Raw genomic sequence first — 22,901 nt, 5'->3', positions numbered from 1 at the left:
AACCACCTCGGCATGACTCTCGGCTAGTAGTCAGCCCACCTCCCAGGCTGGGCGGCCGTCTCCACTTCTTCAGGGACGTCTGGATCTCCTCGGTGGAGGACACATGGGTCAGGGAAGTTGTATCCTTGGGATACAAGATAGAGTTCGTTTCATGACCCCGGGATTGTTTCTTTGAATCCCGACCTCCAAGAGACCCTGCTCTAGTTCCGGGTTTCTTCGCAGCCATCGCGTCTCTCCTCAAAGCCGGGTTAATCGTTCCCGTCCAAGAAAAAGAACGGTTCAATGGTTCACAGGCTTCTCTTCGAATCTCTTTGTACCGGAAGAGGACAACAAGGTTCGTCCCAGTCCGGATCTCAAATTGCTGAACAGGAAGTTTTGTCTGAGACATTTCAGGATGAAATTCCCTTGTTCAGTAATCGCTTCCATAGAGGCTCAGGAATTTCGGTTTCAGGCTCCCGAAAGTCTATCCATCTTCCCCGACACTCTAGTCGTTGCGGGTGGCTCGTCAAGAGGAAGACGTCCCGTCTTGTTCTTTCTCAGCGCCTCGTATTTCTGGGCATGTTCTTCGACACTTGTCGGACCAGAGTCTTCCTTCCTGAAGACAAGATATCCCTCCTTTGTCGGGAAGTTCGCTTACTCCAGGGTTCTCGGCTCCCCTCCTTTCCGATGGGCCATAAAGGTCCTAAGGAGGTTGGTTTCAACATCGGAAGCGATTTTCCCTTCGCCTGTTTCATTCAAGACTTCTTCAGCAGGCTATTCTATCACAGGGGGACAGGCCTGTCTTCTCCCTGCATCGTCCGATCCGGCTTTCTCCCGGGTCAAACGGTTCCTCGACTGGTGGCCGAGGTAACTTCTCTTATTCCAGAGCAGATCCTTCACAGCATATCCTTCCTTCCAGTTTCCTGGCAGGTGGTGACGACAGCGTGCTCGGCTGAGGCGCGGGGCTTTGTCACCAGTTCTTTTCAGGGTTGTTGGTCGGTGCAGGAGTCCTCTTTGCCGATCAATGTCCTCGAGTTCCGGATCATCTTTCTGTCTTTCCTTCACTGGGTAAGGATTCTCAGGAGCCTGCCAATTCGAATCCAGACAGACAATGCCACAGCAGTGGCATATGTCAACCACCAGGGGTGGACTCGGAGTTCTCTGGCCTCGGCCGAGGTTCCAGGATCCTGCTTTGGACAGAGATCTGGTGAGATCCGCAGTGCTTTTCCCCGGCGTGGACATTTAGGCTGCCGACTTCCTCAGCCGCGAGGGTCTCGCGGCAGGGGAATGGTCCTTACTTCAGGAGGTCTCCTATCGGATTGCTCTTCGATGGAGGACTCCAGAGGTGGACCTCACGGCGTCCCGATTGAACAGGAAGGTCCCTCGGGTCGTCCCAAGGTCCCGCGTTCCTCTCGCAGGGGTGTTGACACTCTGGCCATTCCTTGGTCGCAGTTCGTGCTCCCCTATCGGTTCCCACCCCTTCCTTTGCTTCCCAAGCTGTCGAAAAAGATCAAGGCGGAAGGGGTGCCGGTTATTCTGATCGTCCCGGATTGGCCCAGGAGTTCTTGGTTTGCGGAGATCGACAACCTTCTCGCGGATGCCCTCTGGCGCCTTCCAGACCTGATCTGCTGTCTCAGGGTCCGATCTGCCACCCGAATTATCTGTCGCTCAGTTTAACGGCGCGGCTGTGGATACCACAGTTCTAAGAGCGTCCGGCCTTTCGGCCCGGATGAGTCACACTATAATCCAGGCTAGGAAGCCTTCGTCTTCCAGGATCTACTATCGTACCTGGACGGCTTACTTTCGTTGGTGCGAGTCCAACCGCTTTTCACCTATGTTCTTCTCCCTGCCTTTCATTTGGTTTTCCTTCAGGCAGGACTGGAGTGGGGCTTCGATCTAGCGCCCTAAAGGGCCAGGTTTCTGCGCTCTTCTCTTTCAGAAGACGTTATCTTCTTAGCCACAGGTTAAGACCTTCCTTCAAGGAGTAGCCCTCGCTGTCCCCCCGTACAGAGCCTCTGTGGATTCATGGGATTTAAGGGTTGTGTTGGATGTTCTTAGGGGTTCCCCCCTTTTGAGCCTCTCAGGGAGTTTTCCCTGTCAGTTCTATTTCGGAAGGTGGCTTTTCTCGTGTCCATCATCCGCTGCGTTTCCGAGTTGGCGGCCAGTTCTTGCCGACCTCCTTTCTTGTTTTTCCACCAGGACAAGGTGGTACCAGGCCTCCGCCTTCCTTCCTTCCCGAGGTGGTTTTCACCTTTCCACCTCAACGAGGACATCGTTCTACCTTCCTTTTGTCCATCTTCGACTCATCCTCTGGAGCGATCGTTGAACAGGCTGGACCTCGTCAGGGCAGTGAGGATCTCCCTGGCTAGCACAGCCGCTTTCTGATAGATTCTCTTTTCGCCATCCCTGATGGAGCGCGTAGAGGCCAGCCGGCTTCCAAGGCGACTATTGCTCGCTGCATCAGAACAGCAATTTTGGAAGCTTACCGGGTCAAGAACAGTGCCCCCCTCCTGAGATAAGGACTCTCTCTACCCGGGCAGTCGGCACTTCCTGTGCGGTACATCACTGGGCTTTCGCCCGACGGCTTTACAAAGCGGCAACCTGGTCTTCCATCCATACGTTTCGCCGAACTTTACAAGGTCTATACCTATGCTTCGGCGGACGCCAGCCGGGGCAGAAGGATCCTGCAGGTGGCAGTGGTGAGTCCTCGGACCTGATCGAAGTCTGTTTTCCCACCCCAGGGACTGCTTTGGGACGTCCCATGGTTCCTGTGTCCCCCAATGAAAGGAGATAGAGAAAACAGGATTTTTGGTTGCTTACCGTAAAATCTGTTTCTCAGAGCCTTCATTGGGGGATACAGCACCCTCCCAAGTTGAACAGCTCTGTTTACGTTTGGGTTCTTTGAACACTCTGAGTGTTTGAAACTATTAATCTGTGGAGCGCCGTGGAATTTGTTGGCGCTAAATAAATAGTTTATTATTATTCTCTCTCTTTTACACGTTGTTTCTCCTACTGCTTTCTCACTAACTGAATATCCTACTTCCTGTCGGTGGGGTGTACACTGCAGAGGAGCTAACTTTTTTATTTGCATAGTGTCAGCCTCCTAGTGGCAGCAGCATACACCCATGGTTCCTGTGTCCCCCAATGAAGGCTCTGAGAAACAGATTTTACGGTAAGCAACCAAAAATCCTGTTTTCTTGCAGCCCAAAGTCAGCATTTGAAGGGCTGGGCGCGGGAGGCGTCCTCCAGTGCGGTACAACGCTTGATGGAGGGGGTGACAAACCGACGCCCGGTGGTGCAGTGTTTGGAGGATGGCTCTTTGGGAAAATTGTATCCAACTATGTTTCTGATACGTAAGTTGTGGATTAGATTGCGGCAGATTCGGGGGGTTACGGGATTGACTAAATTCACACCGATATGGTTTAATAATAATTTAGTGGAGTTTGCGGCTCTGGGGGTGCTGACAGAGTGGCAGGCTAAGGGAATCTGCTATGTTAGTCAGATAGTTCAACAACGAGTGTTAAAATCCTTTTCCCAGCTACAGGGGGAGTTTGGACTGAGATCTTCTGGGGAGTATCAATATGCTCAGATGAGGCACGCCTTTGGAGCTCAAAACAGGGGCGCTGGCATTAGGATTCACGAAGACATAGTTTTGGAATATGTGTGTGGTGACGGGACTACAAGGGGAGTCATTTCCACCCTGTATAAAGACCTATTGTATACATATTTGTTGGATTTTCCTATAAAAGCGAGAGCTAAGTGGGAGAGAGATCTAGGCCCAATAGAGAATGAAACCTGGGAGGCGGTATTGGAGTGGGTTCCACGAGTATCATTAAGTGAGCCGTATAGGCTATCGCAGCTATACATCTTGCACAGAAATAAAAAAGAACCACTTGCAAAGATAATAAATAACGAATCCAAAAACCATAATGTACAAATATCAATAATTTTATTAGAGACACCAATCCAGACTAACACAGAAACATAATAAAAAACATAAAATACAAATTAAAAACCAGAGGGAGCAGAGCACCACTCATAATATGAACCATCATTCAAGAAAATACCATATGTTATACAATTCCTACTTCCATATAAGGGGAAATATATACCAAATTTCATAAATCTAAACAAATAAATAAACAAAGTGCCTATAAATATTTAATCCAATCCAGGTAGTATTACATAAAGTGCATAAGTAATAGAGTATATATAACCTCTGAATAAAGTGCACCTAGTGACATTACCTATAGTATTCCCTAATAGGACGGTAACCAGCACATAGTAAGAGGAGAAGTCTCCATATACTAACCCAAATTCATTTCCCACGGAGTGCAGGGCAGCAGCAGCACCACTTACTTATGCACTTTATGTAATACTACCTGGATTGGATTAAATATTTATAGGCACTTTATTTATTTGTTTAGATTTATGAAATTTGGTATATATTTCCCCTTATATGGAAGTAGGAATTGTATAACATATGGTATTTTCTTGATTGATGGTTCAGATTATGAGTGGTGCTCTGCTCCCTCTGGTTTTTAATTTGTTGTTTATGTTTTTTATTATGTTTCTGTGTTAGTCTGGATTGGTGTCTCTAATAAAATTATTGATATTTGTACATTATGGTTTTTGGATTCGTTATTTATTATCTTTTCAAGTGGTTCTTTTTTATTCATGTTTAGTTGTCTGCTTGGGTCTTACTTTGGAAGTTATTTGATAGGTTCATTTTGCTCCTATTCTTTTTGGGTTTACATCTTGCACAGAGTCTATAAATCTCCGGAAGTTTTGCATAAAGCGGGGTTGCGTGCTGACTCTGAATGCCTGAGATGTGGGACTGAGAATGCAGGAATATATCACATGATGTGGACGTGTCCAAGACTGGCAGCTTTCTGGCTGGTAGTTCTGAGTCGTGTGGAAGGCGCGTATAGATGTAGGGTTCCGAGAGACCCGATAGTGTGCTTATTGGGATATGTGGATGAAATTGGAGTGGATAACACCTGGAGGATAGCAATTGCTAGGCTATTATATATGGCTCGGAAAGTGATAGCACGGAACTGGATTAAGGAGGAACCGCCTGCAAGGGGTGAATTCCTGCAATATGTAAAACACGGTCTCAAACTGGAAAAGGGGGTTTACAAGAGACGCGGGAAAATAGAAACGTTTGACAAAATGTGGTCTCCGTGGCTCGAGCTGGGATGAGTTGATAAAGGGAATGGGAGGCTGAGGGCCTTTGAATGGTGGAAACTGCTAGACGAATAAACGGTTATAAGGGAGTTAAGCGGCTTATAGAGTCATCAATGCCAGATATAGAAGTTCTAATGGAGAGGAGCTGTCATTGGGGGGGGGGTTCGAAAATGGGGAAACTTTGTATGTAACAAATTGAAAGATGGATGAAAATGTAATGTTTATTCTTAATAAAAATCTATTTAAATAAAAAAAAAAAAAAGAACAGATTAAAAGTGTAACAAAACCAGATACAAGATAAAAACGATGAACATTAAAAAACCTATTTCAATAAAATATTGCAAAATAAAACTGTTAAGACAATTAAGAACAGGGTGGATTCTTCTCGCCCATTTTGAGCAAAATCTCCTTCAGGTTTGGATCTTCTGCCCAGTTTACACCGCTGCTGAGAATCAATCTCTGAAGAAAGAGAAGGGGAAAATGAAGTTAGTGAAAATATGGTCTTTTACAGAACATCTTTATTTTAAAGTATAATTGGATTTTGACTGCTCTGACAGGTCATTCATCGACAGCAATCAGAGATCTTTACACATCAGACAGTTTATCACTTGTCAAACACGAACATCCCTACGGCAGCTCCCGAGTCACAGAGACCCCACAGCTCTGCTTATCTCGGTTGTTCCCATAGCTCCAAGTCCAATGGTTGGAGCCTGGACAGAAAGCTCAACATTGGCAATAACCCCTTACATAAAAACTTCTATTGGTGAGCAAAGAGAGTAGATGAAACCCACTGCTAAATATATCACCCTGTAGATTAGGAGGGCTCTCCTCGCTACAGAAATGCCAAAGATGTGGACACTAAATGTGGTTTAGGCACACTGGGGCTCAGATGGAAGGGGGGCATTTGGATTTGGGAGATTTCTTTTGGCAGGTGAGGCACCATTTAGCTTTTCCAGAGCCTTTGTACTACCAGTAACGTGGAAGCCCCCTATATTTCCATTGACAGATGACGGCCCGTAGTGGGGACTTGCTTTTTTTGTGGATTGAGTTGAAACTTTAATTGGGAACATTTTACATAACGTTTGGGATCACATTTATCCGGCGCTCTACGCTGAGCACTTACTTGGGGGATTCCATTTAAATCTCCGAGTGCCGTGACAGATGAAACCCCTGAGGGATCAATTCTCTACAAAGAGGCAGCAGAGTTACTCTTTCTGGCCTCTGTTCAGTGCGCAGGCGCCAGGAAAGGTCAGAGAGGCCCGGTGCCTGCACACTGCAGTACTTTGGTCTTCCCTCAACAGGGCAGAGAAGTCCACCTGTGCAGGAGCGCGATGCCGGGGAGCCTGTGAAGCAAGCAGGAGGGCGACATCGCAAGAAGATGGGAGGCGCCAGACCAGAACTGCGATACCTCTTCGACCGGACTGCCCCCCGGGTCCAGCAAGCCCGGACGTTTATTTATAATCGTCCGTTGTGAAGGGGTTAATTATGCCAACAGTTTGGCTGTTCTAAAATCTTGTCTTATAGCCAGTACACAACATTAATTACGCGTTTTAACCACTTTTTCTGACTCGTTCAACAAGAGAATATTGCTCAGCTGGAAAGGAAGCATGGCTGGATGTGCGACACAGTAGCAAAATTTTGCCACAAGTTGACCAAGAGCTTGTTTACACGCTTCCTTTTTTCCTCTGCACTTTGCATCACCAGCAAACTGAAATATTCTTTAGCATCATGTACAGTTTGCTTATTTTTTTGTTGTGAATTCAAACCAACAGATCATTTTTGCAGCATGTCAATTCTTTCAGTATTTCTCACCCATTTAAATGAATGAGAAAAAAAAAATTAAACAAAACGCATGTAAAGATAGGTCACAAATGTGCGTATTTTATGCAGCACTTTTTCTGCCAACATAGTTTTTGGTACAGAAAAATCTGCTACAAATACTCAACATGTGCACATAACCCAATAGGGAATATAGCACATGGTAATATAGCAGAGTCAGACTGCCTAGTGCCAAGTTATACTGTAGACAGTTTTAGTAAATCTGCGTCACTTTCACACACTATTTTCCTTCAGCAGGTCTGACTCCTGGTTTGTGAAACTGGCTTCTGAGTGCATGCTCTAGGTGTGATAACTTCCCAAAAAATGCATGTAAAAAAGGGCAGAATGGTTAGATGCTGCAGATGAGTGGACAGTGTTAGGACACAGATTGCTATAACATGGAGTTATCTTCCTCTGTCAAACTCCTTACATGCCACGGTCACTAGTATCTGTGTCATGTAAGGGGTTAATGGAGCTGCGGCAAACTGACAGCACTCCCTCTCTGCTGTGGTGCTAGCACATCAGACAGTGGGAGCACTGAATAATCATCTTGGGGTGCAGATTCACATCCAATATAAAGTGGCGCATCAATTGTGAAAAAGGAGATTTTTGTGTACTCACCGTAACATCTTTCTCTTAGCCTCTAATTGGGGGACACAGGACCATGGGTGTTATGCTACTGTCCACTAGGAGGCGACAATATGCATAATCTGAAAAAGATTAACCGTGGCTCCTCCTCTGCAGTATACACCCCTGGACGGCGTCAGCCTTCTCCAGTTTTGTGCAAAATCATTAGGAGGTACTTAACATGAGTAACAACCATGCCTATAAGAAGGTAACTTATGTACGAGCTCAAGAAAACAATATGAGAACTCAACAGTAACAACGTCCCGGAAAGGGCAACAGGGTGGGAGCTGTGTCCCCCAATTAGAGGCTAAGAGAAAGATTTTACGATGAGTACACAAAAATCTCCTTTACTCTGTCGCCTCATTGGGGGACACAGGACCATGGGACATCCCAAAGCAGTCCCTGGGTGGGAAGCAATGGACGAATATTGTGTAGACAGGCCCTTACACTTGGGCCACCGCCACCTGCAGAACACATTTACTCAAGCTCACGTCCGCTGAGGACTGAGTATGAACTCTGTAGTGTTTAGTAAACGTGTGTAGGCTAGTCCAAGTGGCCGCCTTACACACTTGTTGTGCCGCAGCCTGGTGCCGAATGGCCCAGGAGGCCCTTACTGTCCGTGTGCTGTAATACCGGCTGGAGGAGGAGAATTTTTAAGGCGGTAGGCCTCTTGTATGGTGGATTTGATCCACCTGGCAAGGGTAGCTTTGGAAGCTGGCAGACCCTTGCAGCCGCCTTCCAGAAGAAGGAAAACAGTATCAGACCTCCGGAAGTACACAGTCCTAGACACATATACGCAATGCCCTGACAAGGTCAAGCGTATGCAGAGCCTTCTCCACTCTATGAACCGGGACCGGACAAAGGGAAGGCAGAGAAATTTCCTCATTAAGGTGGAAGTTGGACACAACCTTCGGAAGGAAGGTTGGGACCGTACGAAGGACTACCTTGTCCTGGTGAAAAGCTAGAAAGGGACGTCTGCAGGAGAGTTCTGTCAGTTCAGACACCCTGCGTAGCGAGGTGATTGCCACCAGGAAAACCACCTTCTTGGATAGAAGGCGGAGCGGGACCTCCTTAAGGGGTTCAAAGGGTGGTTCCTGCAATGCTGTCAGGACCAGGTTGGGGTCCCACGTTCTAGTGGCCGTTTGTAGGGGGGGGGACCAATCGGGAAACCCCCTGAAGGAATGTCCTTACTTGCGGCTTGGTAGCAATGCGCCTTTGAAAAAGCACTGAGAGGGCCGACACCTGGCTCTTAAGCGAGCCCAGGGACATCCTGGCCTCCAGACCCGATTGGAGAAAACCCAAGTAGTTTGGGGAGGGAATAAGGGAATGGGGTCTGGCCACGAGATTCGCATCAGGTAAAGAAAGCTTTCCAGGTACGGTAATAGATCTTGGCAGAGGCTGGCTTCCGTGCCCTGATCATGGTCCTAATGACGTCCGGCGAAAGCCCTGCCTGGGTTAGAACCCAGGTTTCAAGGGCCACGCCGTCAAATTGAGGACCCCTGAGTTCTGGTGGTAGAACGGGCCTTGTGATAGAAGATCCAGGCGGTCGGGGAGGAGCCAGGGGGCGTCTGCTGTAAGTTGTACGATGTTGGCGTACCATGTACGTCTGGGCCAATCCGGTGCGATTAGGATGGTTGGAACTCCCTCTTGCTTGATCTTCCTCGCCACTCTGGATATCAGGGGGGAGAGGAGGAAAAACGTACAGAAGCTGGAACAGGGGTCCAGTCCTGAACCAAAGAGTCTGCTCCGAGCGACCGCGGATCGTGTGTTCTGGCCATGAAGTTGGAGACCTTGGCATTGAAGTGGGATGCCATTAGGTCCACATCCGCCAGCGATGGCAGATCTGGCAAAAAATTTCGGGATGGAGAGACCACTCTCCCGAGTCTATTCCTTGTCAGCTGAGGAGGTCTGCTTCCCAGTTGTCCACACCCAGAAAGTGGACCGCCGAGAGAACCGACCCTGTGTCCTCCGCCCAGTGGAGGATGTGAGACACTTCTCGCATCGCCTGGGTGCTGCGGGTCCCCCCTTGGCGATTCACATATGCCATGGCCGTGGCATTGTCCAACTGTATTCCGATGCGAGAGGCTGCCAGTAAGTGATGGAAGGCCCTCAATACCAGGAGGATGGCACTAATTTCCAGGATGTTGATGGGCATGGCCGCTTCCACTGGGGACCACTTGCCCTGTGGTGTAGGTGCACCCCAACCCGTCAGGCTCGCATCGGTGGTCAAAACCTTCCATTGACCTGTGAGAAAGGATTTCCCCTTTGCTAGCGAGGTTGGCTTGAGCAACCAGTGCAGGGACCTCCTGGTTGACGACGTTAGCTGGAACTCCCTGTCGAGAGAAAAGAGATTCCTGTCTCAGGACTTGAGATGGCTAGTTGGAGAGGCCTGAGGTGAATCTGGGCTAATGGGACCGCTTCTATTGCTGCCCCCATCCTGCCGAGGACTCTCTTGGCAAACTGGAGAGATCGAGGGGGTTTGCAGAGGGTGCGAACTCCTAGGCGGAGAGCCAGTGCCTTGTCCTTGGGAAGGAGCACTAGACCCCTGGAGGTGTTGAATAGCATTCCCAGGAAGGTCAGAGACTGACCCGGGGTTGGTGATGACTTTTATAGGCTGACTAACCAGCCTATGCGACTCAGAGTGTCGGTTGTGATTGAGACGCTGAGCTCGCAGTTCTTGAGGGTGGTAGCCTTGATAAGTAGATCGTCCAAGTATGGAACGACTACTATGCCTCTGGAGTGCAGGACGTCCATGATGGCTGCCATGACTTTGGTAAACACTCTGGGAGCCGTGGCAAGTCCGAACGTGATAGCCACGAACTGGTAGTGGTCCTGGTGAATAGTGAATCTGAGAAATCTCTGATGGGCGGGTGCAATAGGTATATGCAGGTATGTGTCTTGTATGTCTATGGAGGTGAGATATTCTCCCTTCTCCATGATGGACCGAAGGGACTCCATGCAGAAGTGACAGACCCGTACATATTTGTTAAGCGTTTTAGGTCCAGTATGGGCCATACGCTGCCTCCTTTCTTGGGAACTACGAATAGATTGGAGTAGAACCCTCGGAAGCGCTCGGCCGTGTGAACAGGTACTATGACTCCTGCTTGAAAAAGCGAGGAGACCGCTTGGTGGAAGGCACGAGTCTTGGCTGATGGTTTTGGGGGGACAGAGAGGAAGAATCGGTCCTGTGGGTTGGAGGTGAACTCTCTTGTATCCGGAAGACACTGGTTCCCTGACCCACCCGTCTTCTGTAATTGGCAGCCAGACTTGATGAAAGAGCAAAAGTCGGCCGCCTATGGGTGTGGTGTCTTCCGGAGTCCTTGAGTCATGATGAGGAGAAAGTCTGATATTTTCCTCCTCTGGGCTTAAGGTACCGTCACACTAAGCGATGCTGCAGCGATACCGACAACGATCTGGATTGCTGCAGCGTCGCTGTTTGGTCGCTGGAGAGCTGTCACACAGACCGCTCTCCAGCGACCAACGATCCCGAGGTCCCCGGTAACGAGGGTAAACATCGGGTTACTAAGCGCAGGGCCACGCTTAGTAAACCGATGTTTACCCTGGTTACCATTGTTAAAGTAAAAAAAAACAACCACTACATACTTACCTACCGCTGTCTGTCCCCGGCGCTGTGCTTCTCTGCTCTGGCTGTGAGCGCCGGGCAGCCGGAAAGCAGAGCGGTGACGTCACCGCTCTGCTTTCCGGCCGCTGTGCTCACAGCCAGAGCAGAGAAGCACAGCGCCGGGGACAGACAGCGGTAGGTAAGTATGTAGTGGTTGTTTTTTTTACTTTAACGATGGTAACCAGGGTAAACATCGGGTTACTAAGCGTGGCCCTGCGCTTAGTAACCCGATGTTTACCCTGGTTACCAGCGAAGACATCGCTGAATCGGCGTCACACACGCCGATTCAGCGATGTCAGCGGGAGATCCAGCGACGAAACAAAGTTCTGGACTTTCTTCCCCGACCAGCGATATCACAGCAGGGGCCTGATCGCTGCTGCCTGTCACACTGGACGATATCGCTAGCCAGGACGCTGCAACATCACGGATCGCTAGCGATATCGTCTAGTGTGACGGTACCTTTAGACTGGCCTGCTTTTGACTGCCAAGTCTTGTCCGACCTTTGCGTCGATCGTGAGTTGTTCCTGCGTGGGGAACTGTTACGATTTTGTGCTGGACGCGAGACGGACCAGCCCGAAGAGGTCCGAAAGGATCGGAATCGAGTTTGGATACGCTTCTTGTAAGTGCACTTAGGTTTCAGTTCGGGAAGAGGTACGTATATCCGTACGTATACGTACGTATACGTAAGTATACCCCCCGGTGGCGTTGGATATCATCGTATCCAACTGTTCACTGAAAAGTCGCCCACTGAGATAGGGGAGGTGCGTGAGGGACTTCTTTGAGGCTGCGTCCGCTTTCCATTCCCGCAGCCAGAGGATACGCCGAATTGTGATGGCGTTTGATGTTATCCTCGCTACACCCCTTGCTGAATCCAGAGCTGCATAAAGCATGTAATCTGCTACAACTGCTATTTGAACCGCTTGGTCCGACAGCTCAGGAGCGGATGCTTGGAGGCCAGCTTGTAAATTTTTGGCCCAGGCCAGAATGGCCTTGGCAGCCCAAACTGAAGCGAATGCGGGAGCCAGGGATGCCCCTGCAGCCTCAAATTCAACGAGAAAATGGGTTCTACCTGCCGGTCTGCTGCGTCCCTGAGGGTTGAGCTATCTGGCAGTGAAAGGAGGGTCTGTGCTGCTAGCCTAGAGCCTGGGGGGTCCACTTCGGGTGGATCTGTCCATTCCTTGGTGTCCTTCTGCGGGAAGGGGTACCGCGCCTCAAGATATTTGCGATTAGCGAGTATTTTCTCAGGTTGTGAGAGCTGCTTTTAAGGATCGCCTTAAACTCTGGGTAGTTAGAGAAAACCTTAGGCAGCTTCAGAAGTCCTTCAAAGGAAATCTTGTGTTCTGGGGCCTCTCGTGGCGGATCAGAAATGTCCAGCACCCAATGGATGGAAGAGATGTCCTCAACTAGCGCTGTATTGCTAGGAGGGATTGGGATCAGGGACCCCTTCGTTTCCTTGTCGGAGTCGGAGTCACAGATGCCTTCTGAATCCTGTGTATCACTGAGGCGTCCCCTGCTGGGTGAGCTGGGGCGGAGGCCGTTTCTGGTCGGGGATTGCGGAGATCTGCATTGTCTGCCCCTGGAAGCGGACGGTCTAGATCAGAGGTCCCCAACTCCAGTCCTCAAGGCCCACCAACAGGTCATGTTTTCAGGATTTCCTTTGCATTGCACAGGTGATGCAATTATTACCTGGGCAAGACAAAGGAAATCCTGAAAACATGACATGTTGGTGGGCCTTGAGGACTGGAGTTGGGGACCCCTGGTCTAGATGACCTGGAACTACGGTGTCTCGCCCTAGAAGGGGATGACCGTGTGCTATGGGATGACACAGATGGACTTGACCTATGGGTCCGCTTGCGTCCTGACCTAGACGTGGATGTGCCAGGGTCGTCCTGTTCCTGAGTCAAGCTCTCCCTTTGCTGGGTAACGGTCATAGCCGAGGCATGACTCTGCAGAGCCTGTAGCAATGTGGAGGTTTGGTTATCTATAGACTGCGTCATAGATTACGACATCTGAGTGACCCATTCCGACGTGGCATTAGACACCGAAGCATTGGCAGGGGCTTCTTGGGGCTCTGACACAGTAGTCTGGATGCAGTCCTGACAGTGTGGGTACTTGCTGCCACTGGGGAGAGCGGTCCTGCAGGCTGTGCAGAATGCATAATAGCAGTCCTGCCTGGTTCTCTTGGACCTTGAGCCCGGCATAGTGCACAGAGTGCAGAAGGGCTGGCTATGCAGAGGACCCTACAGGGGTAGCTATGCAGAAGAACCTATAGGGGAGCCTTATAGGGAATATGGATTCACAGCCAAGTAAAAAAAAAAACCCAGCTGTTATCTTACCCACCAGTTTGCCCCTAGGGCCAGCACCGAAGATCTACAGTCCTGTACCCCCCGGAGACTGGCTGGCCTGGTCCTGCTGACCGGGAGATACAGGGTTAATCCTTGTGCTGCAGCAGAAATGGCTGCCAAGAAGAAGAGGAAGGGGGAGGAGAGCTGAAAATGGGAGGCAGAGCTGTGTAAAAACGCACCCCTTTCTGTCTCGATCCACTCCCTCTATGACACTGTAGAGTGTCATATTTGTCATCCGGGGGCGGGTCAGAGAGGAGGCGGCAGCTTCAGCTAGGCCGAAGCCGCGGCCTAATTTAGATGCCTGATGCCCAGAAAGGCTCCAGGCCGGCGCAAAAGTCCGGGAGGGGGTGGGATCTGAACCGGCCTTCTCCCTCCCCCACCCCCCCGGATTTAAAGGCAGGATGGCGTTGGGGCTACAAGCGGAAGAGGAGCCCGGTGAGGGGTCCCCCTGAGGCAGTATAGAGCTGGTAACAGGGGACGCAGGGAGCCCTGTGTCTCTATTGTGCCATGCCTGCCTGCACTCCCCCCAGCCCCGACAGGAGCCCGCAGCTGAGCTGGGGTCCCTGGATGCAGGCGCAGTGTGCTGGCCCAATGCTGGGAGCTGCAGAGTGCTGCCTGTACAGGCCCTACCTGAGGCGTCTCAACCTAATGCCCCCAAAGGGGGATTAGGAAGGGTGCTGCTGTCACCATCAGGGGGCTTTATCCTCGCCTCGACCTCAACCCAGAAACCAAAATGAATTGGGGAAGGAGGGGGATCTCGACTTCGAACCAGCATCAGAGGGACTGGGGAAGGAGCGACATGGGGAATAGCCATCTCGACTTCAAGCGGGCACCCCGTAATAGGGGGCCGAGGAAGGAGCCATGCCAGAAGTCTCACAGACTCACTTTTCTTCATCTGTAGTTCCGTCGGAAAAAAAAAAGATGTTTTAGGTGTGCCTCCTATGCGACACTAAGCAAAAACTGGAGAAGGCCGACGCCATCCAGGGGTGTATACTGCAGAGGAGGAGCCACGGTTAATCTTTTTCAGATTATGCATAGTGTCGCCTCCTAGTGGACAGCAGCATAACACCCATGGTCCTGTGTCCCCCAATGAGGCGACAGAGTAACTACAGAACGTGGTTACAGTGAACAGATGCTGTTTGTTTCGCATCTCTCTACCGCAATTTCAAAAGCAGGGGCTTCAGTGGATGAGACCCCTATTCTGACCACATGGCCCAACAGAGACAACAGTTTTAAGCTTTCTTTCAACAGTCTTCTGAAGCGACATATTAATATGATTAAAAATACACCACATTTACCTGGAAAACATTCTGAAGCACGGTCACTGTGTCAGTTTCCTTTTTAATATAATCACGTGTTTTCTTAAATTCGGGGTTATCCAGCTGAGCAAGGTCATTGTTCTGCTCTTCCTTCATAACTCGGAGCTCTGCCATCAATGTGGTGCAGGTCTCTTTAAGTTCTGCAGATAATAAAAGAAAGTGAAACTGTTAATGTGAAGAGGGGGCAATTGTAGAGGGAGATATTATACCGGGATAGGGGATTGGACATGCAGCTCTGGCAACAGGGTCCTAATCTCAGTGTCTTATATCAAGCTAATGTAAGCCCCCCCCCCGCTCAAGCTACCAAGCAATAAAGCGGGTTGATTTTAATGAGTTTTATTTATGAGTCAATTTTATGTCACTTCAAAGTCAGAATCTGTGGTAGATTTGTGACGGTCTGGTTCTAGCCAGTTTTTTGAGCGGCAAGCTTGCCGCATTTTCATTGGTGGAGAGAGTGTTTGGCGTTTTTTTTTTGTCAAATATATAATCTGACTGGCAGTTCTAATTACCTCAGTTGCTGGCGCAAGAGCAAAGAAGAGCCCACCCTTCATCCCTTTATGCGTCGTTCCTCCTGTCGTGTTGGTTTTAATTGTGGGGAAAAAAATCACCCATGTATGGGTGGATTTGGACATTTGGAAATTTGGAGAATTTGAAATATGTTACATGGAAGTTTATTTATTGGAAATAATTTTAAGGTATTTATGTAACCCTGAATAAAACCGCACGGCCATTTTTATTCCACCGTTAAAAAAACTGTCTCCAGTGTGTTTATTTGGGTATGGGTTTTATGGGGACATGAGGGCCAGCAGTCCCATAGTGCTGGTGAGAAAAGAAAAATACTGAACACAAGTAATTCAAGTGTAAACTACATCGAGAATAATAATAATAATAATAATAATAAAAAGGCATTAGACTCAAGAAGCAGCATAACAAAACACGCAAAATAAAAGCAGCTTACGCATCCTCTGATGTCTGATGTCAATCATCTGTTCTGCTAACATGCGAGACTCCTTCAAGAAAAAAGAAAAAAAAATCCAGTCAACTCTCGACAAGTACAATATATAGCATTAATGAAATGGGGTGAGAATACTTGTGTGACATGACCTGAGTACCCAGGGGACCCGTGCAGGAAAGCTGAGAATTGGGGGCCAATATAGGTTTACATTAATTAGAGGAAACCTGTCACGATGGACAACACAGTATAGAGAAGGAAAAGCTGAGCAGAACGACATAAGGTTTGTTAGAAAGAACTCAGTGCAACTTCTATAGAATACATGGAAATCCCTGGAGTCACTGACATCGGTCTTGTGCACACGACTATCGGACGAGTGTTACTTGTGGTTTTCACGGATCGCACTCATGCTTATGATATTTTATGGGGCTGTGCACATGTACAAATTTTTCTTGTAAAAAAAACAAAATAAAAAGAAATAAAAAAAAAAAAAAAAAAAAAAACAGACATGTCCGATTTTCATCAGAGTGTCGGATCAAACTCAAAACAAGTCGATGGGCCTGTGAAAAACATTGGACCACACTAGGATGACATCCAAATGTGGTCCGATTATCAAAGACTGACAGAATGGGGAGGGTGGTGATTTTTTTTTTTCCCTCTCCACCACCGAAAAAAAAAAAACCAAACAGATGCCACTCTGATCAGAATGTTTTCCTGTGCAATCATAACAGAAAAATAAATTTTCCAAAACCTATCTACAAAACCCAGTCCCTAGAGGTTGTTCGTTTCGGTTTCATAAACCTGCCATCTGGCCAGTATATTAACCCCTTAGTGACAGAGTCAATTTGGTACTCAATGACCGAGCCAATTTTTACAATTCTGACCACTGTCACATTATGAGGTTATAACTCTGGAACGCTTTAACAGATCCCACTGATTCTGAGATTGTTTTTTCGTGACATATTGTACTTCATGTTAGTGGTAACATTTCTTCGATATTACTTGCGATTATTTATGAAAAAAACGGAAATATGGCGAAAATTTTTAAAATTTTGCAATTTTCAAACAGCGCTTGGAACTGCCAAGCGTGCAATGCTGCGGATTAGTTTCTAAATTTACACAGCCAACCAATTCCTACCTGTGAACACGTGTTTCGGGCTTTAGGCCCTCATCAGCACAGCGCTGGAATTGGTTGGCTGTATGGAGTGGGGCTCGGTGAGCAAGCGATACATATATGCTCACCTTAGGGAGAGACCCAAGTTGGGTAAACCTGCTATTCTTTGTATTATGCTGCTTGCAAGTACTTTCCGTTTCAGGAAAGCATCCACTATGTATTTCCTTTAAGTAGAGGGCTTTTCGGTCTCTTTCGTCCCGCTACATTTAGCCCAACTTGGGTCTCTCCCTAAGGTGGCTAGCATATATGTATCGCTTGCTCACCGAGCCCCACTCCATACAGCCAACCAATTCCAGCCCTGTGCTGATGAGGGCCTAAAGCCCGAAACACGTGTCCACAGGTAGGAATTGGGTGGCTGTGTAAATTTAGAAACTAATCCGCAGCATTGCACGCTTGGCGGTTCCAAGCGCTGTGGATTAGACAGTGGTGGAAAGAGATGATTTGCATAGCTCCGCCTACTGCAAAGGATTCTGGGTAAACCTGCTATTCTTTGTATTATGCTGCTTGCAAGTACTTTCCGTTTCAGGAAAGCATCCACTATGTACTTCCTTTAAGTAGAGGGCTTTTCGGTCTCTTTCGTCCCGCTACATTTAGCCCAAGAAGGAAAAAATGAACATTTAACTTTTTTTTGCAAACATTCTATTTCAGAACCATTTTTTTTTTTATTTTCACAAGTGTAAAAACAGAAATGTAACCATAAATTTTGTTATGCAATTTCTCCTGAATACGTCGATACCACATGTGAGGGTAAACCACTGTTTGGGCGCACCGCAGAGCTTGGAAGAGAAGGAGCGCCGTTTGACTTTTTCAATGCAGAATTGGCTGGAATTGAGATCGGACGCCATGTTGCGTTTGGAGAGCCCCTGATATACCTAAACAGTAGAAACCCCCACAAGTGACCCCATTTTGGAAACTAGACCCCCCAAGGAACTTATCTAGATGTGTGGTGAGAACTTTGAATGCCCAAGTGCTTCACAGAAGTTTATAATGCAGAGTCGTGAAAATAAAAAATATTTTTTTTTTCCACAAAAAAGATATTGTAGCCCCCAAGTTTTTATTTTCACAAGGGTAACAGGAGAAATTGGACCACTAACGTTGTTGTCCAATTTATCCCGAGTACGCTGATGCCCCATATATGGGGGTAACCCAGGGAAGCAGAACGCCGGGGGACAGACACCGGAATGTAAGCATGTAGTGTTTGTTTTTTTATTTACATTTACACTGGTAACCAGGGTAAACATCGGGTTACTAAGTGCGGCCCTGCACTTAGTAACCCAATGTTTACCCTGGTTACCAGGGGACCGGCATCGTTGGTCGCTGGAGAGCTGTCTGTGTGACAGCTCTCCAGCGACCACACAGCGACGCAGCAGCGATCGGCATCGTTGTCTAGATCGCAGCAGCGTGGCTAAATGTGACGGTACCTTAACCCTAATCCCAATACACCCCTAATCCCAACCCTAATCCCAAACCTAACCCTAATCCCAAGCGTAATCATAATGCCAACCCTAACCCTAATGCCAACCCTAACCCTAATACCAACCCTAATCCAAACCCTAACCCCAACTCTAACCCTAACTTTAGCCGCAACCCTAGCCCTAACTTTAGCCCCAACCCTAGCCCTAAATTTAGCCCCAACCCTAAATTTAGCCCTAACTTTAGCCCCAACCCTAAGGCTACTTTCACACTTGCGTCATTTGGCATCCGTCGCAATCCGTCGTTTTGGACAAAAAACGGATCCTGCTTGACCCATCCTCTGTATCTAGCTATCGCCCTATATCACTTCTCCCCTATGCCTCAAAACTACTGGAACAACACGTCTACCTTGAACTGTCCTCCCATCTCTCTTCTTGCTCCCTCTTTGACCGCCTACAATCTGGCTTCCGGTCACACCATTCCACCGAAACTGCCCTAACTAAAGTCACCAATGACCTCTTAACCGCCAAGAGCAAGCGACACTACTCTGTCCTCCTCCTCCTCGACCTGTCGGCTGCCTTTGACACAGTGGACCATTCCCTATTATTACAAACCCTCTCATCCCTTGGCATCGCAGACTTGGCCCTATCCTGGATCTCATCATACCTAACAGACCGGACATTCAGCGTCTCCCACTCACACCCCACCTCCTCACCTCGCCCCCTATCTGTCGGAGTCCCACAAGGTTCAGTCCTTGGGCCCTTGCTCTTCTCCATTTACACCATGGGCCAGGGACAACTCATAGAATCTCATGGCTTTCAGTATCACCTCTATGCTGACGACACACAGATCTACATCTCTGGACCAGATATCGCCTCCCTTCTAACCAGAATCCCTCAATGTCTGTCCATTATTTCATCCTTCTTCTCCGCTAGATTTCTGAAACTTAACATGGACAAAACAGAATTCATCATCTTTCCCCCATCTCACGCGACCCCCCCAACGAACCTATCCATTACAGTAAATGGCTGCCCACTCTCCCCAGTCCCACAAGCTCGCTGCCTCGGGGTAATCCTTGACGCTGATCTCTCCTTCAAACCACATATCCAAGCCCTTTCCACTTCCTGCCGACTTCAACTCAAAAATATTTCACGAATCCGTTCATTCCTCAACCATGAATCTGCAAAAACCCTAGTCCATGCCCTCATCATCTCTTGCCTTGACTACTGCAACCTCCTGCTCTGTCGCCTCCCCTCTAACACTCTCGCACCCCTCCAATCTATTCTAAACTCTGCTGCCCGACTAATCCACCTGTCCCCCCGCTATTCCCCGGCCTCTCCCCTCTGTCAATCCCTTCACTGGCTCCCCATTGCCCAGAGACTCCACTACAAAACCCTAACCATGACGTTCAAAGCCATCCACAACCTGTCTCCTCCATACATCTGTGACCTCGTCTCCCGGTACTTACCTACCCGCAACCTCCGATCCTCACAAGATCTCCTACTCTACTCCCCTCTTATCTCCTCTTCCCACAATCGTATACAAGATTTCTCTCGCGTATCACCCCTACTCTGGAACCCTCTACCACAACACATCAGACTCTCGCCTACCATCGAAACCTTCAAAAAGAACCTGAAGACCCACCTCTTCAGACAAGCCTACAACCTGCAGTTACCACCGATCAACCAAACCGCTGCATGACCATCTCTACCCTCACCTACTGTATTCTCACCCATCCCTTGTAGATTGTGAGCCTTCACGGGCAGGGTCCTCATTCCTCCTGTACCAGTTATGACTTGTATTGTTTAAGATTATTGTACTTGTTTTCATTATGTATACCCCTCCTCACATGTAAAGCGCCATGGAACAAATGGCGCTATAACAATAAATAATAATAATAATCCTGCAAATGTGCCCGCAGGATGCGTTTTTTGCCCATAGACTTGTATTGCCGACGGATGGCCACACGTTGCATCTGTCGTGCACTGGATCAGTTGTGTTTTGGCGGACGGTCGGCACAAAAAAAAAAAGTTCAATGTAACTTTTTTTGGTACGTCGCGTCCACCATTTCCGACCGCGCATGCGTGGCCGTAACTCCGCCCCCTCCTCCCCAGGACATAGATTGGGCAGCGGATGCGTTGAAAAACTACATCCGCTGCCCACGTTGTGCACAATTTTTACAACGTGCGTCGGTATGTCGGGCCGACGCATTGCGACGGCCCCGTACCGACGTAAGTGTGAAAGAAGCCTAACCCTAAATTTAGCCCCAACCCTAACCCTAAATTTAGCCCCAACCCTAACCCTAAATTTAGCCCCAACCCTAACCCTAAATTTAGCCCCAACCCTAACCTAGCCCTAACCCTAATTTTAGCCCCAACTGCTCTTCTCCTGCCGGCCGAAGGCGACAGATGGCGGGCGTACTGCGCCCGCCATTTTCTTTCCAGATGAAGACGCCGGCGGGCAAAGGATGCAGGAGGACCCAGGGACACCAGTGAGTATAATAGGGTCCCCGAATCCCCCTATTTTTCTGTCTTCTGATGTGCGATCACATCAGGACAGAGAATTACACATCGCAAAAAAAAAACAAAAAAAAAAAAACGGTCACCGGTAAACAGTTAATTACCGGCGATCGCAAAACAGGGGTCGGTAAAACCGACCCCTATCATGTTCTTTGGGGTCTCGGCTACCCCCGGCAGCCGAGACCCCAAAGATCTTTCCGGTGCCGGCCGGCGGGCGCACAGCGCATGCACCCGCCATTTTTTTGCCGGAAAAAGATGGCGGCGCCCATCAGGAGCGAGGAGCACCGGGGGGAGACAGGTGAGTATCGGGGGGCTATCTGGGACCCCTTTTCTCTGTCCTCTGATGTGCGATCACATCGGAGGACAGAGAAATTAAAAGGGAAATCGCGTTTTTTTTTTGTGATCGCCGGTAAACGGTTAATTACCGGCGATCGCAAAAGCGGGGTCGGTAAAAACCGACCTGAATCATGTTCTCTGGGGTCTCGGCTACCCCCGGCAGCCGAGACCCTGGAGAAAATCGGACTCTGGGGGGCGCTATTTACTTTTTCCACAGCGCCGTTAATTAACGGCGCTGTGGTTTAAGTACCCTTAACTGCCGCCGTGAAAACAGGATTTTTGGTTGCTTACCGTAAAATCTGTTTCTCGGAGCCTTCATTGGGGGACACAGGAAACCATGGGTGTATGCTGCTGCCACTAGGAGGCTGACACTATGCAAATAAAAAAAAAGTTAGCTCCTCCTCTGCAGTATACACCCTTCCGACAGGAAGTAGGATATTCAGTTAGTGAGAAAGCAGTAGGAGAAGCAACGTGTAAAGAGAAAGGATAATAATAATAATAATAAACTTTATTCATATAGCGCCAAGAAATTCCGCAGCGCTCTACAGATTAACAGTTTCAAACACTCAAAGAGTGTTCAAATAACTCAAACGTTAACAGTATAACACAATAAACAGCTGTTCAACTTGGGAGGGTGCTGTGTCCCTCAATGAAGGCTCCGAGAAACAGATTTTACGGTAAGCAACCAAAAATCCTGTTTTCTCTATCGCCTCATTGGGGGACACAGGAAACCATGGGACGTCCCAAAGCAGTCCCTGGGGCGGGAAACAGCATTCAACTCCAATCTGGGTCAGAGGAACTGACCACCGTCGCCTGCAAGGTCTTCCTACCTAAGCCGGCATACGCCTAAGCTAGGCATGGAAGTCTCGCGAACATGTGGAGGACTGATTATCGGTCTGTAGAGGTGCAAGGCAGAGGCCCTATATGTGCACCGCTGGGAGGCGCCCACTGCCCAGGTAGAGTACGCCTTAAACCTGGAAGGAGGAGCTCTGCTCTGACCCGGATATCTAAACATTGCTGACTGGATTTTGCGGGTATACGCTGATTTGGAGGCCGGAGGGCCTCTCTACGCCGAGCCCATATAATGAAAAGGGGGAGGGGCGGCCTTAGCTGGATAGATGCACCTCGCCCTGACCCGGTAGCGTGATGAGCGAATGCTACGAAGGAGGAGTCCAAGCAGGACGAAAGGAAGGGAATCAAGAATGATAGACAGAGCTATGGAGAACCTCGGCAAGGTAAGGGCAGAGCACTGAACCGGTGATCCACAGAATGTACAAAACTGCTGACACAGACTCTGGAAGTGGTTGAGAGCCTGAAAGGAAGGTATAAAACGAAAAAGGACTTGCCCCTCGCAAAAATGCAGGATTGTCCAATGTCTTGAAGAAAAGGAGGACCAGGATAAAGGCTTTCATAAAATAAAGGAAAGCACATGCGGTCCCAGGAGAACAACGAGGTTTAGTTTGAGGAAGAAGCGAACTCGTCCCTCCGATGACCTTCTTAATAATTGGTTCAAGTTGGAGCCAAACTGACGGAAAACCTCGGAAGACAAGCTGTGAGGGACCTCCCAGAGGGTAAATCCTGTCACGCCATAAGCAAAATGGACCAACATG

The 22,901-nt window shown here is 48.7% G+C and overlaps 1 protein-coding gene across 1 annotated transcript in view; it reads right to left on the bottom strand.

The window, feature by feature from the left end:
• Positions 1 to 5,367: 5,367 nt before the first annotated feature.
• The window catches only part of CENPH (centromere protein H), a 32,953-nt gene continuing 15,419 nt past the window's right edge, over positions 5,368 to 22,901 (bottom strand). The window contains exons 7-9 of the mRNA XM_069749730.1: positions 15,856 to 15,907; positions 14,877 to 15,037; positions 5,368 to 5,625 (exon numbers count right to left, since the gene is read on the bottom strand). Coding sequence (XP_069605831.1) covers positions 5,530 to 5,625; positions 14,877 to 15,037; positions 15,856 to 15,907 — 309 coding nt within the window. The 3' untranslated portion in view covers positions 5,368 to 5,529. The remainder of the gene's footprint in view (positions 5,626 to 14,876; positions 15,038 to 15,855; positions 15,908 to 22,901) is intronic.

The sequence above is a fragment of the Ranitomeya imitator genome, chromosome 1 (assembly GCF_032444005.1).
Source record: "Ranitomeya imitator isolate aRanImi1 chromosome 1, aRanImi1.pri, whole genome shotgun sequence".
In the NCBI taxonomy this organism is placed as follows: Eukaryota; Metazoa; Chordata; class Amphibia; order Anura; family Dendrobatidae; genus Ranitomeya; species Ranitomeya imitator.
Note: the sequence above shows the minus strand (reverse complement) of the source record. Positions and strands in the feature narration are given on the sequence as shown.